The sequence below is a fragment of the Siniperca chuatsi genome, linkage group LG5 (genome assembly GCF_020085105.1).
Source record: "Siniperca chuatsi isolate FFG_IHB_CAS linkage group LG5, ASM2008510v1, whole genome shotgun sequence".
NCBI lineage: Eukaryota > Metazoa > Chordata > Actinopteri > Centrarchiformes > Sinipercidae > Siniperca > Siniperca chuatsi.
The window spans coordinates 26,010,795-26,028,454 of record NC_058046.1 but is presented as its reverse complement, the minus strand read 5'-3'; the positions used below and the strand labels follow the sequence as shown (position 1 = coordinate 26,028,454).

General features: G+C 38.4%; 2 protein-coding genes across 3 annotated transcripts; both read left to right on the top strand.

Annotated features, from left to right (window-relative positions):
- Positions 1 to 734: 734 nt before the first annotated feature.
- On the top strand, positions 735 to 8,159 carry LOC122875865. Of its 2 annotated transcripts, none has more exons than XM_044195477.1 (5): positions 735 to 881; positions 2,041 to 2,353; positions 4,487 to 4,795; positions 5,374 to 5,496; positions 5,589 to 8,159. In XM_044195477.1, the coding sequence occupies exons 1-5, from the start codon at positions 795 to 797 to the stop codon at positions 5,612 to 5,614; spliced, it is 858 nt and encodes a 285-aa protein (XP_044051412.1). In that variant the 5' UTR covers positions 735 to 794; the 3' UTR covers positions 5,615 to 8,159. The 2 variants fall into 2 exon arrangements, with proteins under 2 accessions (XP_044051412.1, XP_044051411.1); XM_044195476.1 differs by having other exon boundaries at positions 1,985 to 2,353.
- Positions 8,160 to 8,636: 477 nt separating this feature from the next.
- Positions 8,637 to 12,497, top strand: LOC122875866 (granzyme A-like). Its single transcript, XM_044195478.1, has 5 exons — positions 8,637 to 9,404; positions 9,601 to 9,742; positions 10,532 to 10,670; positions 11,378 to 11,653; positions 11,763 to 12,497. Exons 1-5 carry the CDS (start codon positions 9,341 to 9,343, stop codon positions 11,919 to 11,921), a joined length of 780 nt encoding a protein of 259 aa, XP_044051413.1. The 5' UTR covers positions 8,637 to 9,340; the 3' UTR covers positions 11,922 to 12,497.
- The last annotated feature ends 5,163 nt before the right edge of the window (positions 12,498 to 17,660 follow it).

The following is a 17,660-nucleotide window of genomic DNA, read 5'->3' as shown; positions in this document are numbered from 1 at the left end:
ATTAGGTCAGGACAAACTGGCTAAACAAGAACTCCTAAACAAGTGTGTGTCCTCACTGCTGCTGTTTCGAGTCTAGATTTCACTAACAATTACTCTGGTGAACACTTCTCTTTCACATCCAAACCAGTTTTCAAGCAGTTTGGTAACGCAGAGTGGAGGCTGAGATCAGCCATGCTTCATTGTCCTCGAATATTTCCTCATCTTTATACACATTTCATGCATTTTTAGAAGGTGTGGATTATTCTAGTAAATCATTATCAGATTCAAATTTCAAAGTCACAAAGTACACTGAAACTAGAATTTTCCAAACTGCTAGCTCTAAAAATAGACTTCAGGGTGGAGCTACATATGAGTTTTTTTTAGTACCTTCTTTAAAAGGTCAACACTTTTCTCCTGGTGTCCAGTTAGTCATTGTTCAGCCTGTTCAGACTCTTTGGTTTGCCAAACTATGCAAGTTGTTTTCTGTTCACCACTACAACCAGGAAGTAAAGATGCATTTTTTTCAAATGCGGTCCAAAAGTTTAGTGATGCCCAAGCAGATGAGACAGAAATGGAGTATTTCACGAATAAAGTAAGTGGGTTGACACATTCTTCAAGTGACATCTAAAATTTCTGTTCGAAAATAATTCATGAAAACATCCTGATACAGGTGAGCAATCAACATGGCCACTCCCATTTTCCCCACCCCACAGTGTGAGCCAATTTTATAAACCTCCCAAGCAGAGGGAGCTTTAGGCAGATGGGGTGGAGAGACGAGGGGGTTACATACTGCATGGTCAGCTGATGGAAAAGGAATGAAAAAATACATCATAAACAATATCACAGATTCTACTGTATGTTTGCCTATGAGATGCAGATTCTGCAGCGACTGGCTGTTCTGGGTAACTGTATTACTTAACTTCAAGTCAAGCTATGACATTGTTGTTGTTTTTTTAAATAGTCATTATATTTCATCATTTAGAGAAATCCTACACTGTAATGCAAAGTGCAACAACTGACAAAATGTATATCAGTTAAGTGTTATTTTTAAATTAGAACTACATATTACAATCACAGCTTACCACCTGAGAGGTTATTGCTGTTTTCAGAAGATCTGGCGTAATGACAGGATAATTTAATATCCTGCAATACAATTTGATAACATAAAGAAAAACACAATGCCACCTTCTGTACATTACTAGGATCTTGTTTAAACTTCCAATACAAGACACAATACAACCATTTATTTTTATAGTGTTTGTTTGTAATTGTTTTGTGTCTCTTTGTGGTCATTTTGCATCTCTTTGTGGTTGTTTTGCATCTGTTTGTAATTGTTTTGTGTCTCTTAGTAGTTGTTTTGCATTTCTTTGTGGTTGTCTTTTTTCTCTTTGTAGTTGTTTTGCGTTACTTTGTGCTTGTTTTGCGTCTCTCTGTGGTCATTTTGCGTTTCTTTGTAGTCATTGGGGTCTCTTTCAGTAACATTTTGCAGGTGAAGCAGAACTCTTAGGTGTTGCTGTTGGTTCAAAAACTGCAGCTGAACTTGAATATTTAGTTCACATTGGAGATGAAGAGAGGCTGTCTGACTCCTGCCCAAAGCTGCCTGTCACAACAGACACACTCACACTTCTCTGCACAGATATTATACTAAATACCACAGCACATTATACAAATTATTATGATAAAGAGACAGCCTGAGATGCAGGTTATAATTTCTTAAAGCAAAGCTATTCTGCTGTTCTGATATAAATGGCTTTACTAATTTTATTGTATTTTTATGAAATATTATTGTAGCCTCAGTATGCTGTGCAGCTGTAATTTGAAGGAAAAAATCTACAAAAACAAATATTAGATTGGATTGGATTTTGTTGGCAGATACTCAATATTAAAAGACTGATCAGGATCATAGATCCATCCATGGGTGGAGCGAATCAAACCAGAAGCAGGTTTACAGTGTTCTGAAGCTATAATAACTTTTTTTCCTCTCTGTTAATATCCCCATACTCAGTGGTGTGCCATCAGTTAGCAATGGGCCAGATCATCTCATGTTACTTTCCGATTCAGAGACCTATGTCCTGGTTCAAAGCCCGGGAGTTCTGTCGGAGGCACTATGTCGAGCTCGCTGTCCTGAGCACAGAAGAGCAATACTTCAATTTCCTCAATGCCACTGGTGCAAACAAAGTCAGCTTTTGGCTGGGCCTGCAGCGTCAGAGCATCTTCAGTGGCTGGAAGTGGGTGATCGGGGAAGAGCTGAGATATGAACACTGGTACAGGAGAAACTATGAAGGCCGCTGTGCAAGTTTGGAGGCAATACTGGAGAAAGACAAGAAGCTGCTGGCTCACTATTGTGATGAGGCGCACATGTTTGTCTGTCAGGGTGAGTAATGCGTCTTGGTTGTACAATTTAGAAACTGGTAAATATGGTAACTTCTATATGACATTAATGTAATAGTAAGCCTTTATTGGCCCAGGGGCAGATTTGTATTTACATTCTGTTCATGTATCACATGAAAAACACAGATACATAATGATAATATGAAATTTTGCTGTGGAAAACTAAAACTATTTTGAATATAGTACAATATACAGTATGGGGGGTGCAGTAGGGGGGTGGGGCAAAGTGAAGCTTCCTGTATGGTGAGGTGGGTTAGGGTGGTGGCAGGGGGCAGTGGATTAGATCTGTTGATCAGTCTGATGGCCTGAGGATAAAAGCTGTCCCTCAGACTTGAGGTCCTGCATTTCACGCTTCTGTATCTCCTGCCAGAGAGCATAAATGTGAAAAACCTGTGTTGGGAGTTGGTGGAGTCTTTGATGCTGCTGCAGGCTTTTATGTGGACTCAGTCTTTACCACTCTCTGCAGGCGTTTGCAGTCCACGGCAGTGTTGTTCCCATACCACACAGTGATGCAGCTGGTCAAGATGCTCTCTATGATGCAACTGTAGAAGCTGCTGAGAATTCTCGGTGAAATGCCAAATTTCCTCAGTCTCCTTAGAAAGTACAGCCGCTGTTATGCTTTCTTGATCAGCTGGGTGATGTCCAGGTGAGGTCATCACTGATGTGGATGCCCACGAACTTAAAGCTGCTGACCCTCGCCACCTCAGACTCAAAAGCAGATTGTGAGCAGTTGATGAAGTCTCCTCTTCTTCCTCATGTCTATTATCATCTCCTTGGTCTTATCTGTGTTAAGAGAGAGGTTGTTGTTTTTACATCTGACAGATCCTGACAGATTGCGGTCTGCCAGTGAGGAAATCCAACAGCCACTCACAGAGTGTGGGGTCCAGGCCAAGGTTGTACAGTTTGTGAGTTTGTGGGGGAGGACTGTATTAAAGGCTGAGATGTAATCGATGAAGAGCATTCTGATGTAAGCATCTTTGTTTTTCAGGTGGGAGAGCTATGTGCAGAGCTGCAGAGATAGTGTCCTCAGTGGATCTGTTGGGGCGGTACGCATACTGTAAGGGGTCCAGTGACTCACTCTGGATGTGGGCGAGAACCACTCTCTCAAAGCGCTTCATTATTATTGGAGTGAGTGCAAATGGCCTGTAGTCATTCAGACAAATGACTGGGCTCCTTTTGGGGGATGGGATGATGGTGGTGGTTTTAAAGGAGGTTGGGACTGTGGTCTGTGCAAGAGACAGGTTAAAGATGAAGGTAAAAACCTCAGCCAGTTCTGTAGCACACGTCTTGAGAGTCTGCCTTGGGATGTTATCTGAGCCTGCTGCCTTGCGGGGGCTAATTCTTCTCAGGACTTTGTGTACATCAGCTGATGAGACAGTCAGTGAGGGTTCTGAGTGTGTGAGAGCCTCCTCTGTGTTTCACTGTTGGAGGTCTCGAAGCGGGAATAGAATTTATAAAGCTGTTGCTGTAGGGAGATGGTAGTGTTGTTTTTTTCCGGTGGTGGTGCCCTTGTCCGTGATCTGCTATAGGCCTCGCCACATGCGCCTGGTAAAAGCAGTAGAGTCAAAATGTCTGCTGTGAAAAAGGTTCTTTGTGGCAACCAGAGAAGGTAATAAGGTACAGTACAGCATTACTTGCTGTCAGTCACTGCTTTAAACTTTGTTTTCTTTTTTCTTTTGGCCAATGCCCATGATGCAGCATGACAATCACAAAAACTGTCCAATAAATATCTTATCTGTCAGTTCATTAGACTTCATCTTAGTTTGTTTGTAGTAAGTTAGTGTGAACACAAAACAGACCAGAACTTGTTCCTTACTGCTTCCCTGGCAACTTCTTCATATTATGTGTATTCTATTACCTTAAAATGTTATCTCATAATAATTTTTCTTTGGTCCGGTACTGTGTCAAAGTCTGTTTCCCCCTACCTGCCTGGAGCCAGCCCTAACCCCAACCAGTTATCTCTGTGATGCCTAATAACAACAACCTAACCCCAACCGCGGGGGGCAACACCACAGGAAATACTTTTCCAAGGGGCAACAGACTTCAACAAAAAACCGGACTACAGGTGTAGAAAACTTTTCTCTGACTTTTCTGAGATTTTCACTCTCACTCACAGGTCCAGTATCTCCGCAGCCAGTGATGGTGGACTCAGTGGGCTCTGATCACGTGATTCTCAGCTGGAACATCTCTGCTTTTATGCAGATGACACCACACAGTTACAACGTGACGGCATGCACCAACACATGTTATACACTCTTCTACCCCTACACTGATGGCTCGGCCTTCATGAACATCAACATCTCCAACTTAACTTCAGCCACAGAATACTTCATAGAGATTTCTGCTTTTGTTGATCAGCCTGACAGTGTTACTGGTGGAAAACTTATCCTTCAAAGTAACCCTACGGCTTTACAAGTCAAAACAGGTAGGAAGGACTTAAATGTAATTTATGTGCTGTGAATTTTGTGTGGAAGTCAGGCAGGTTTCTTACGTTACGATATATTCAATATCGACAACAATTTTAATAATGGATTCATTGTTTTTTAGAAATTTGCCAAACAAAAATGCCAAACTTGCTCAGATTTTCTCCATCTGATATATTATTCTAAACTGAATCCCTGTTCAGACACTTCGGGCTCTGAGAATTTGCTATGGGAATTTATCCATATTTTCTTAGCATTGTATTGAACTAAACAATCTATTATTTAAATGTAAATAAAATGTATCAATAGATTGATAAAAACAATAAACATTAGTTGCAGCTGTACCTAAATGGGCATGGCCTCCTACACTCGGAACTTGGGGATGCTATAGAGACTAGCTAAACTAAAATGACTGAAAAAGCAAAGAATTAATTGGTATTATTTGTGTTACTGAAAACCACCTTTTTTATGAAAGTCTAGACACCAATGGCTGGTCAAGAATAAAAACATTTTTAAAAAAATGATGGTCTTGAAACTCATGTATTTGTATGTGATGCATATTTGTCTTTCTCTTCCCTAGTGGACTCTGGTGGGCAGAACAAAGTCTTCATTGTAATTTTGAAATTGCTCAAGCTTGTGTCTCTAGCCCCTCCACTGTGGATTCTTTATTGTATCCTGAAAAACTGCAAGTCTCCTTTCTTGTGTAAGAAGATGAATACACTAAAATAACATACAAGCATGTGAAATATTTATCCTCCACGTGTCCTTCATGTGACATTCTTTTGTCTTCTCCAGATTTTTTTCAAGGAGTCAGATCATGACATCTCACAAGTGGAGCTCTCAACCGAAGACACAATTGTTGACCTGATCCCTGAGAAAACCAGAGGAATTGGTTTAAAAAGGGAAAAAAAACCTTATTCTAGACATCAACAGAATAATTCTTGAGATTGGGGTGTAGATGACCAGGAAAGGCTATTTAATCCTTTAGTAACCTTGTTCACAATGGCATGATTTGTTCACAAATGTAAACATGAAATATCCTGAACAAGTATATATAACAAATGGAAAGAGATGAGTTTCCTAACCTGGCAAAACATGGATGAAAAACACAGAATTGGACATAACTGGTCAGTTTAAGGAAAACAAGTGTTTGAGAAACTGACCAGATGGTCAACTCACTTGGTAAGTGATGAGAACATAGGCATTAAAAACGATCCATGTGTCCTCGTAGATCATGTACTTCACCGCTCCATTCTCCTCTATTTTTTTGTTGTTGTTTTTTTACTGCAAAACCATTGCAGTAATTCTACTAGCATATACTTTAACCCTGCTGATGTCTCCTGGGCTGACCTGTGTTGTTTACCTTCTGCTTACAAGCAGAGTTAAAGACCTAGTGTGTCAGACTTATGGACGACAAGCTGACAGGAAGAGTTGCTGCGTTCATCTTTCAGTAGTTTTGTAGCCATGTCTGTTGCAAGTTGCTGTTGTTTAGATTTCGTTTTACTTTTAACGACCCAGTTGCTGTATTCACCAACAGATTGGAGCCTTGTTCTTAGATCTGTTTCGGTTAGATCTGGTTCGCGTTGCTTTTTAGGATTGTGATGTCAATGCAAATGTAACACTTCCTGCAGCTGCATCAAAGTAAAAGCCTTTCAGTTGCACACTTGAGGATTAACTTGTTGCTCAGAGGCACCACTGACAGTTGGTATAAATGAATTATTTGGACATTTTTGGGTGCTTTGTTGTGTTTTGTTGGTAGATTACTTTGAAACCTTTAACTAAGGGAATGGAGTTTACACCATGCATGCTACAAGCATAGTAAAAACAGTAGACTATAATAGAAGTAAAACAAATTTCCAAACAACAGAGACCTCTATGTTCAGAAACAGCTAAATAGTGTGATTGGTAAGTAAAATTCGCTAAAAACATTCCGAAAAGAACATGTGGCCATGTGAAATGTGTTGGCCTAATTAATGTCTATTCCTGCGCTGTACTACATGTACCAAGCTCAGTAGAGATGTGAATGTGGGTGATCCACAGTAAGAAAACTGAATCTTTAGTATAGTATCTGTAGTGGAAAATTATTATTTCCTCAATACATTTTATTTATTCATTTTTTGAACTAGTTCTGATGAGCAACTATGATGTTTAGCTGTACACAGCCTGTGATGACCCACTGTGTTTATTTCCTATTAACAAGAAAATCAGTCAATGGAAATTTTGAGGTATTTTTGTGTCATATTTACTATCATCTTATCAGTTTTTCCACTAAAACTGGCAGAGTAGCTGCTTCAGTGTCTTATTTCTGAAATATTGCTCGTGTCATACCCTCACTCATTATAATCTAAGCTAATGTGTTAGCATGGAGCAATGGAGCAAATGATCTTCAGTGGACACATGGATGATTGTAATGTGGACATAGAAGGTTTACTTCAAGCTGGGAAACAATCTGTATTGTGAGGCTCTCTTCCTCTCAAGATTTAGATGTACTGTAGGTTCAACAAAGCTAACTAGAAACATGTTCTAGTTTAATAGTTAAACTGTGGTGGTAGAGTTTGCACCAGTCTTTCTGCAACTTCATGTGACTGCAGCTAAGAAAGAATCAGTCATGCATGCTATTCACTTGGAGATTGAATCAGCAAGTATTAACTACATTTTTTAACCTTTTTTTCTTGACACATAATATGACAAATACAACTTCACACAGGGATTACCCAGTTAGTTAGTTAGTTAGTTTATTTCAAAAGGCACAAGGCCAGTAAATGTGAAATGTGTTGTTTTTGTTTTTTATTTGTTTATTTGTTTTTAGTAATTGTCTTGATATAGTATTTTAAGTTTGGGCCGTTAATTGCATGCAGACTATATCAAGTCAAATTTTACATTACAGTTTCTTTCAAAATTTATTTTCTGCTGCAGTATATAAACATAATTTTTAGGAGACAGTGTTGATAATTCATATGTAATGTGTGAAATGTAGTCGGGCCTTTGGTGGTATTACACTTATTTGGATGTTTTGGATCCAAAGCAAAAATTCACATTTCAAAGCAGGAAAATAAGATTTACAGTATTGTGATTCAAAATGAAATATTTCTCAGCTTTAATACTAAGCTAAGTCTAAAACACGTAGTGGTGATTTGGCCAATGAACATGTTTTATATAAGGAAAGTACTTTTGACCACAAATCTTGCCGTTCTCATGTGCCTCAGGCATTTCGATTACATTTTTCAAGATCTGTGGTGCAGATGTTGTCTGTTTTGGGTGTTGAACAATATTTTTTTCTACAATAGAAATGCACTGTAAGCATCGTGTTGCTTCCTTCAGTGGCTGCTCTGTAACTAAGAGTCATATAAATAAATAAATACTGTAAGATGGTTGACTATTTTTTGCTCATTTGAGGAAAATTAAAGAAAAAGATCTACATTTAGGGGAATACACTTCTTCGCTTTCTGCGAGAGAGTTAGTTGAGAAGATTGTTACGACTCTCATGTCTTTACGATGAACGTGATGCTACAGCTATAGCAGCTAGTTAGCTTAGCTTAGCATAAAGACTGGAAACGGGGAAGTAGGTAGTCTGGCTCTGTCCAAAGATCGAAAAATCTGCCTAGCACCTCTAACGCGGACTAATTAACATATTATATGTTGTTGTTTTGTAATTACAAAAGCCACAGGATGTTATGTGCCACACAATTTCTTTGCTCTAAGAGGTGCCAGGCAACTAGCTGAGAAGGTTGTTACTGTAAACTGTAAAACAGCAAATAGTCAATTTTACACATCAGTTTTTGTACAGATTAAACAAACGAGATATAACATGTTAATTAGTGAGCTTTAGAGGTGCTGATAGGTGGTTTTGTTACCTCTGGACAGAGCCAGGATAGCTGTTTGTAGTCTTTGTGCTAAGCTATGCTAACAAGCTGTAGGGTGTCACCTGATACAATAGGTCTATTTAACGGACAGATTTGAGAGTGGTTTCAATCTTCTTATCTAACTCTCAACAAGAAAGCGAATAAGGGTATTTCTCAAAATGTCGAACTATTGCTTTAAGGTAACATAAAATATAGCATCACATTCTTCCAGTAATCAACCCTTCCTCTGAGTTATTTTTCTTGATCATTCACCTCCACCAGCCTGGTGTCCCATCAGCCACTATGTTTCACTTTCTCATGATTTCCTCTAAATCGTGTCATGACATTATTAAAACCCCTCATATGTGTCGCTGAATGGTTTGACAACAGCCCCCAGCTTTAGCTGTTCCACACTGGGACCACCCTTACGGAAATGTCTGCACCCTGATGATGTGAGCTGCTTCACAAAAGCCACCACCACACGGCCTGTGAATACGCATATATATATAACGATGACTGGTAAATGACAAAAACTGTTACCACAGGCTTCTAAATGACATTCTCATATGCTTGCGTCCATTTAGCTGACTCGTGCATTTCCATGGTCAGACCACATCCTTTGAGCTTAACACATAAAGGCAAGTGTGTGCATCGAGGTGGGTTTCAGTACATTCAACATCACATCAAAGAGAGAGATAAGAAGAAATGTTCTGCCTGGGAGATTTCACTGGTTTTATCTCTTGTATAGTCCTCCTCATTGTCCAATCAAGTGAGTAGTGTGTTCTGTATATTGCAGTCATTTGATATCTTGCTCATTCATGTAAACATGCAGAATGCAAAGTAATGCTGCTTTCAATATTACAGTGCAGCTGATGCAGAGTGTTGTGTTTTATTAGGTTGACCAATTGTTTTTTAATTTATCTAGTTTTTTGTTAAATTAATTAACTGAGTGTATTCTGTTTTAGGTTATGGCTCTGAGATTATTGGGGGGAACGAAGTGCAGCCCCACTCGTTGCCTTTCATGGCTCTGCTGGAGAGCAAACAACCAGTGTGTGGAGGGATACTGATCAATCCAACATGGGTCCTGACTGCTGCCCACTGTGCTGAGTAAGAACAAGATACATCTCAGAATATGCACTAAAACTAATTTCTACTGATGATGTAAAATATATTATGTACTCGTTATTTCAAATCTTACAATAGTTGGAATTTTGAGGAAAAAAATCAAATAAAATGTCCACACACTTTGATTTATTTGTGTTTTGAATTCAGTATATGTCAGTATGCTGCACTGATGTACTGCATGTCACTTTCTAAACGAGTCCATGTCTACACTGTGGTCCTGTTGCCATTTATTATAGATAATACTTCTTTTGAATTAGACTCATGTTTGTTGCACACCTCACAAAGAACAGACTGAGGGAGGCAGACATATTTCAGGTCAGAGACTTCAGCCTTGTCAGAGGACAATTCCCCTACTATCGGATACGAAAGTAGATCTATAAATGCAAAATTCTGCCTGTATAAATTTAACTCTGGGAAAGACAGTTACAGTTACAGTTTTATTTCAGTCCACACCCATGAGCGTCAATTTTTCTCTTTCAACAACTACCACATAGTCATATCAGCTCTGTTAGGAGGCAAACTCTCCATTCAATACTTAGTCAACTACCACTGAAGTCCCAACACTTATTGACAGTGGGAAAAAACTGCTGTGCATGTTTCTCTGAGTTTCAATAAAAGCCATATCCTGACCTTATTATATATATCATATGTGAAAATGCACATATAGTAAGACAACTGTGATAAAGTCATCATTTTATCATTAGTTTATTCACTCCTGTGTTAGTGTATGTGAACTTTGATCTAATGAAAACCTGTTTCCTGCTCTCGCAGCATTAAGAGGGTGGTGCTGGGGGTGCACTCCATCAAACAAAAGGAAAAGGATTCCAGGCAGATGCGAAAGGTGACTCGCAGTGTTCCTCATCCCTGCTATGATGCAGCAGATAAGGTCAATGACCTCATGTTGCTCAAGGTAAGTTGACATTACAGCAACCAGTAGTGAATTACCGCCTAGATGAAGGAAAGAAAGAAGGAAAGTGGTTGTTTGAACTCAATATTTGCTTTTTAAGTTTTTTGAGGCAGGAGAGAAAGATGTCATGCAAACTGCAAACCAAATTTGATCCCAATCAAATAATTGACAATGTAAAGTCAGGCAGCTACTTATCTTAACTGCTCATCTCACTTTTAAGGCACTCAATGGGCTACGTATATCCATAGTGTGCATGTTCTGTATCTTTGTAACTTGTTCTCACACAGCTGATTTTTAACTTTGCCTTGAAAATTGTTCAGCACGTTGATCTACTTGTGTTGTTTTTAAATTTGCTTTACAAATAAAGTGACTCGACTTGAATTAAGTCTATTCAGGTGACAAACCCAAGATGTAGCCAAATAAACGCATTACCACACAAATTCTAACCTCCAAAGCCCCCGTGTTATTATAGACACTTTGAAACTACTCAAATTTTAAGAAACAGTAGAAACAGTAGTCAAGAAGAATGCTAGATAAGAAAATTCACATTTTTATGTCCATCCATCAATCCATTAAGCCATCCAACTGTGTGTGTGTGTGTGTGTGTGTGTGTGTGTGTGTGTGTGTGTGTGTGTGTGTTTTACAAACTCTATAAAGGCAACGTGAAGAGAGTCAGCATCAATAAGCAATGTTCCTTTTTTAAATTTCAGCTCGACAAACCGGTAAAGGAAACCAAGACGGTGAAATGCCTCAGGATGGGTAACACCGTCAAAGAACCAGCAGCTGGCACCAGCTGTCTGGTGGCTGGATGGGGGACAACGAACAATGCTGTCAAGCAAATGTCAGATGTCCTGATGTCTGTCAATGTGACTGTGATCGACAGAGTGAAGTGCAACTCTCCTGAATATTACAACCTTAAGCCTGTTATCACCAGCGGCATGATATGTGCCGGTTCAGATGGTAACAACAGGGCTGATACCTGTGCGGTAAGAACGCTTTGTGCAGGAAGTAAACAGCTTGTCACCACCATATCACCACCTTAACTACTATGTATGTGTCTAAAAATGACATGTCATGCATTTATTTTCTCTCAAGGGGGATTCAGGAGGCCCACTGTTGTGCAATGGAGTGCTAGCCGGAGTCACTTCTTTTGGAGGAAAGTGTGGCTTGCTTAAAAGGCCTGGAGTGTACACTTTTCTCACAGAAAAACAACTCATCTGGATCAAAAAGACAACGAAGAAGTCTGAAATATAATGAGCCCTCCCTGTTAATTAGTTAACCACTTTAACCATGACTATCTTTGTAGCCTACTTATTTTATGCTGCATTCACTTTATCCTAATTAGATATACTGCATTGTTATAATATTGTTTGATAATATTTCACCATGGAGAAAGCACAGTGGCTATGGTGGATCTGTGTCTGCACATGTGAATCCATACAAGAAGGCCTTTGAATTTACTGTTCGCTGAACTCCTCCCCTAAATAGTGATTGTCCAGCCATACTGTAGTTTAGAAAAGGTAAACTAGGCACGTGAGGCAAGCGTTGGATTTCTCTGCATGTTAAAGTAGTGTGCATGAGGCTGTATTAAGCATTAAGCATTTAAAGAGTTTGGAGGGTGGTGCCTTTTTTTAGCCTTTCAAAACTAAAAATATGTGAGCAAAAGTGTAAGAAATTGATTAAACTTTGTGTTATTTGTGTTACATTACTGCTGTAATGTAAGCTGCAATCGTTTGCATGTCTGCTAACTAGCTTATCACCTACAGTAATAACTGAGCATTACTTTCAAAGGAGCAAAAATAAATAAATAAAAAAAGCTGAAAAAAAAAAGCTTTTGTGCATTTATTTTCCTGCTTAACACAAATATGTGGATGTATTTTTAAAATCAAATCATAATTTCTATTTTTTCCAAATAACTTAGATACACCACAGTCTTTCCATATACCTCCTGGTAACAGAAATACCCCCGGGGATACGAGTACTTCCGGTGGTTATAGATGACTGCAATGTGACTTTGCAGCAATAAAATCAGGCCAAAGGCAAAAGTGATTTTCTTTAGCTGTACACCAAAGAACTATCTCTTTTAAGATGAAAGCAAAACTTCACTGTGGTTATAATATTTTATATATATAATAATATTTTGTGATAAAGGTTCTCAGCCATGCCTCATTATTTCATCATTAGTGATCCATATTATTACTGTACGTAAACCCAAAAACCAATTACATTTTCTACTGTCTTAAAGGTAGAGACATAAATATTTTTTTATTTCTATCTGTACTACTCATTACAGTACAGTAGCTCCTCACGGGTTTGTGTTTCAGTTCTCTGGTTTCAGGTTGTGAAATCAGTTTTCAAATTAAAAATCTTTGTCGTCTTATCATTTTGTTGTGTTTTCTTTCTGCCACCTAAAGTGTTTCTGTATGAGACGGTTACAGTAATGTCAACAGAGAGAACATGAAGATCTGAACCACGAAGAAAAAAAAAAAGATCTTCATGATCGTGTACTTACTGAGACCACACCACAACAGACAAATTCACACATTCATATCTTAAGACCCCATACAGGAAACATGCAAAATGTTGCAATGTTGCACAAGTGCCTTTATTCAAATACTGGAGACCTTAACAATGAATACACATCAAACATGTCCATTTCCAGTCTGCCATTGTCATCAAAGTTGGCTCAGTAACATTTTTGGAAGGATTATTCATCCGTTTCTTTGTCTCCCTTATCTTAAATAGTTGTTCTCTTTCATTCCTGTGAGCTGAAGGAGCCCATTTGGCTCTCTGCAATATTTGCTCCCCACTTTAAATTCTTGTGGGTTTATTGTGTCACACGGATGTCAGCTAATTACATCTATACACCCACTCATTATGACCTGGGACTTACTGTAAAGTAGCACTGACACTCATACTACATCACTAGGTGGTGCTCTCTGCTGTAGTTAGTGGTGCAGTCATTTACAGAATCATTTACAGAAGGGAGATTTCACTCAGCTGGTGGTCAAGATCATTTCACTCAGCTAAAAGTCTAAAAATGAATTCTAACTTTATAAAAAACAAGTTCTGTTAATAAGATACAGATGAACAGAAAAATGCTATGTTTATTGTTTTTTTTATTTTGATCCACATTGGCTATTGTGACAGCAGAAATACCTACTCTTCCTGGGGTCCACATTTAAAATACCTCAGTGAAAATGGAACACCTACATCTAAAGACTACAAAAACATAGCTCTAAGTATTTACATTTGTTGTGACCAGATCAACCCAAGAGTGACTTTTTCTTTGTTTTATTCAAATAATTTTTAGATGCCTGAAGACATAAAATGATGATGAGTAATTTACAAAAAGCAAAGATTGGAGGAAATATTAGCATCATTTTGTGTAGCAGAAAAATGTTTCCTATCCTCTTAATCATCTCGTGACGCTTGAGGTGTATCTTGTGAACCCAGGTTCGGAAACACTGCTCTACATGATATTGTATCATCTCTTAGAGAAAATGTTAATGTATCGGTGAAGCAAATTTGCTATAAGCTGCAGAGATATATTTGGGGAATTGGCTCAACATGATTTAATCACATATGTTTTTGAACTCCCTGTTTGTTTCTTACATTTGTTTAAGCGCGTGAGAAAGATCCCATTCCAACTGCAAACTAAAGTTGGTCCAGACCATAACAAAGTGTCTACTTTTGATAAGTAATTCACAAGATAAAAAAATGCAAAGATAAGTGGGAAGTCCAAAAAGATCAACATAAGTTTGTGAAGCAGAAATGTGATTTGTATGCCTTTTAGGCACCTTGCAACCGTTCAGGTCTATCTTGTGACCCTTTGGGGTCTCGATCCCCAAAGGGTCACAAGATAGACCCCAGGTTGGTAAAACGCTGCTCTACATAATATGATCACTTTTTAGAGAAAATTAAGTCATCAGTAAAGCAACTTACACACATTAATCACAAATTAAATCGGGATTATAGCTCTTTCGATCAATATCATGTCTTTTACGGTCAAAGCAAGTCCTATTTAGCGACTCAATTTCTTGTCAAAAGTGTTTAATTACTTTCTACCTAATGTCTGCCTATTGTCTGCCTTAACATCTGCACCACAAATGAAGAAAAATACCTATGTTCTTCTCAACAGAAGAGATATTTCAGTCTGGACCAAAGTGCTGGCAACCTGTGTCATTTTGCTGAAATAGAAATCTGTGTAGGAAATTAGAATTAAAAACAAAAGAAAATAAAAAATGCGTACCTTGGCAACTGACCTTGTAAAGGTGAAGTAAAAAAAACGATACCACACCCAGGAAATTCCAGCATGTCCTTTATTTGAGCTTGATTATCACTGACCAACCATCTGCCTGTGTTTACTCTGTTTCCATGGTCACCCACAAAAGCTCACAGGCCCACCTCAGCACCTCTGAAACTATCAAAGCTTACCACACCCTTATTAACTTATTTTGTCAAATGGATGAATGCATGAATGGTGTTTATGAATGTTTTTGACGTGTTTAAATAGCCATTTCTGCCATGGAGATCACCGTCTCACACACGCGCGCACACACACACACACACACACACACACACAAGAGTAAATGTTTACCTGGGCTTGCATCATCTGTATGTGTTGGATGAGCTGCCCACCTTGCCTCGCCTTTTCCTTCAGTCACTAGTGACGCAACGCCACACACACACACAAACACAGAGTAAAACTATTGTATCCTGGTAGGTGAGTCAGAGTCATCTTTATATGCAAATGCTGTGCATGTCTGCCTTGTACCTTGGCCCTATTATAAGATTGTAAAACAACTCTCCATTTTTCAACATTTGTTTTTGGATAAAGACTTAGAGGAAAGGTTCAGATTTTTAAAAGAATAGTTTCACATTTTATGGTTAGCTTAGCTCAGCACAAAGACTGGAAACAGGGGGAAACAGTTAGCCTAACACCTCTAAAGGTCACTAATTAACACGTTATATCTTATACAAGAACTGAAGAGTAAAAATGATAATTTTCTCTTTTACTAAGAGTTATTTACCAAAACCTGTGGGGTTGATGGGGCGGTGCTTTTTTATTTGGATCACAGATGGTGCCTTTAATATCCCTGCCTTAAAGGAGTTTTTGACCTCTAGTGCTATGAGCCCAATGGTTTCACACTAACTCCACTGATCTACAGGTGGCAGTGACACGCCAAGATATGCTGCAATGCTCCAGCAAAGGCAGAGAAGAAGTAGAAGACAACCTGCAATAAACATGGATGCGGACAATGCAGGATTTAAAATACTACTAAAAAGCGTTTTGGGGAAGGAAATGCATTCAACACATTTGTTAGAGCTCAAGGATACACACAATGCATTTGGGTGAGTAACACTGAATGTACACAGGACACCTATAAACTCTGAAGGTGTGAAATGCTTGCGGATATGAAGGCATGGATGACTTTCTCCAGATCAGAGATACAGAGAGTTTATCTGAGACAATGTGGAGCCGATTGATTTGACTACCCTCAATTGCTACATTGTTTGGTTTGTTATTTCATCCAAAGTCAAATGCAAAAATTCTATTGAAATCTCTGGGACTCGTTATTATGAAGTTATGTGTCATCATCAAAACACTCTTTATGAGATCAGGAATCAGCTGAGGAAGTCAGAGCCAACTAAAAACAATTCCAAGTAAAACATTGCTGAGAATTATGAAAATGAAGTCTGACTACCGAGAATAAAGTCTGAATTGTTCTCAGAAATGAAAAAATAAGAAATAATTTGTTTTAAACAAACACAGTTACACCCTAATTAGATACCATACACCTAAATTATAATGTAATTAAAAACTGCATATAATGCCGTAGTGGACACAAATATACTATACTTAGACATTATTATACCAAATTATACTCATATAATTACTCAATATTAGAAACCAAATTAGATCCTAATACACAATTAGACACCATTTTACAGAGATTCAAGATCATAGTCTAATTAAATCAAATATAATACCATATCAGATCCAAAATATGCTACAGTTAGATGCTATTCTACCATTACTACCAAATTATGCTATATTAGACACCATATTTAATGCTGCCAACATGGGCCTATGATAGCTTAATTAGACAACACAGGCTACAGAACTGTTCCGTAAACTAAAGTGAAATCCATCTTTATTTCCCACTGTTAGACCTTTATTAGACTTTCTTAGAGGGTAATTTACGACACATTGCAAAAGAACTGTACCAAAAACTAAAGTGAAATCACACAACATAATAAACCTGTGGTTTTTCATGTGAGTTCAGTGGGCGATTGGAGCCCTCCACAAAGGTAAGAGAGTGGCTGCTTTACACTGCGCCAAATAACATTTACTATTTTTACAATATCATCATACGTAGTACGCCTCTCTCACACACATGCCATGCTTAGCTTACTGTCGTCACAAGATGCTGCATCTAACCTAGCTAACATCAAACAATAAATAACATTGCTCGAATGCCATCTTCCTTTCTAATGAACCTAGACCCAATAGCGACGTCACGGTCCTGCATTGGCCTATTGTGGGTTTAAGGGTTTAACTGGATGCTCACGGTGCGCCCCCTCACGGTGTGCCCCCTGGTCTACAGGCCGCAGCCGGACCCTTCTCATTTGAATTTGGTATAATAGTGTCCCTAAAGTAAGTAATAAAGTCCCTAGGGTTTATTGTGGGTCTAATACGGCATTATATGAAGTTTCAGAATTACAGCATTGATACAAAGTACGGCTTGTTATGTCTTATTAGTGTACCGTAAAATAAAGTGCAACCAAAAATAGTTTGACTTCTTCTTGAAGTCTTACAATCCTAACGTCAACATGTGAAGTCAGAATTCTGACTTTATTTTCAGATATCAAAGTTATCCTGCTGCTCTTGAGGTTTCATACTTGTACCATTTACAGTTTTCTTAAGCTCTTACTGGAAATCTCACTGACCTCCTAGCAGCAAGTCATGCAGTGAAGCTAAGCTTTGTA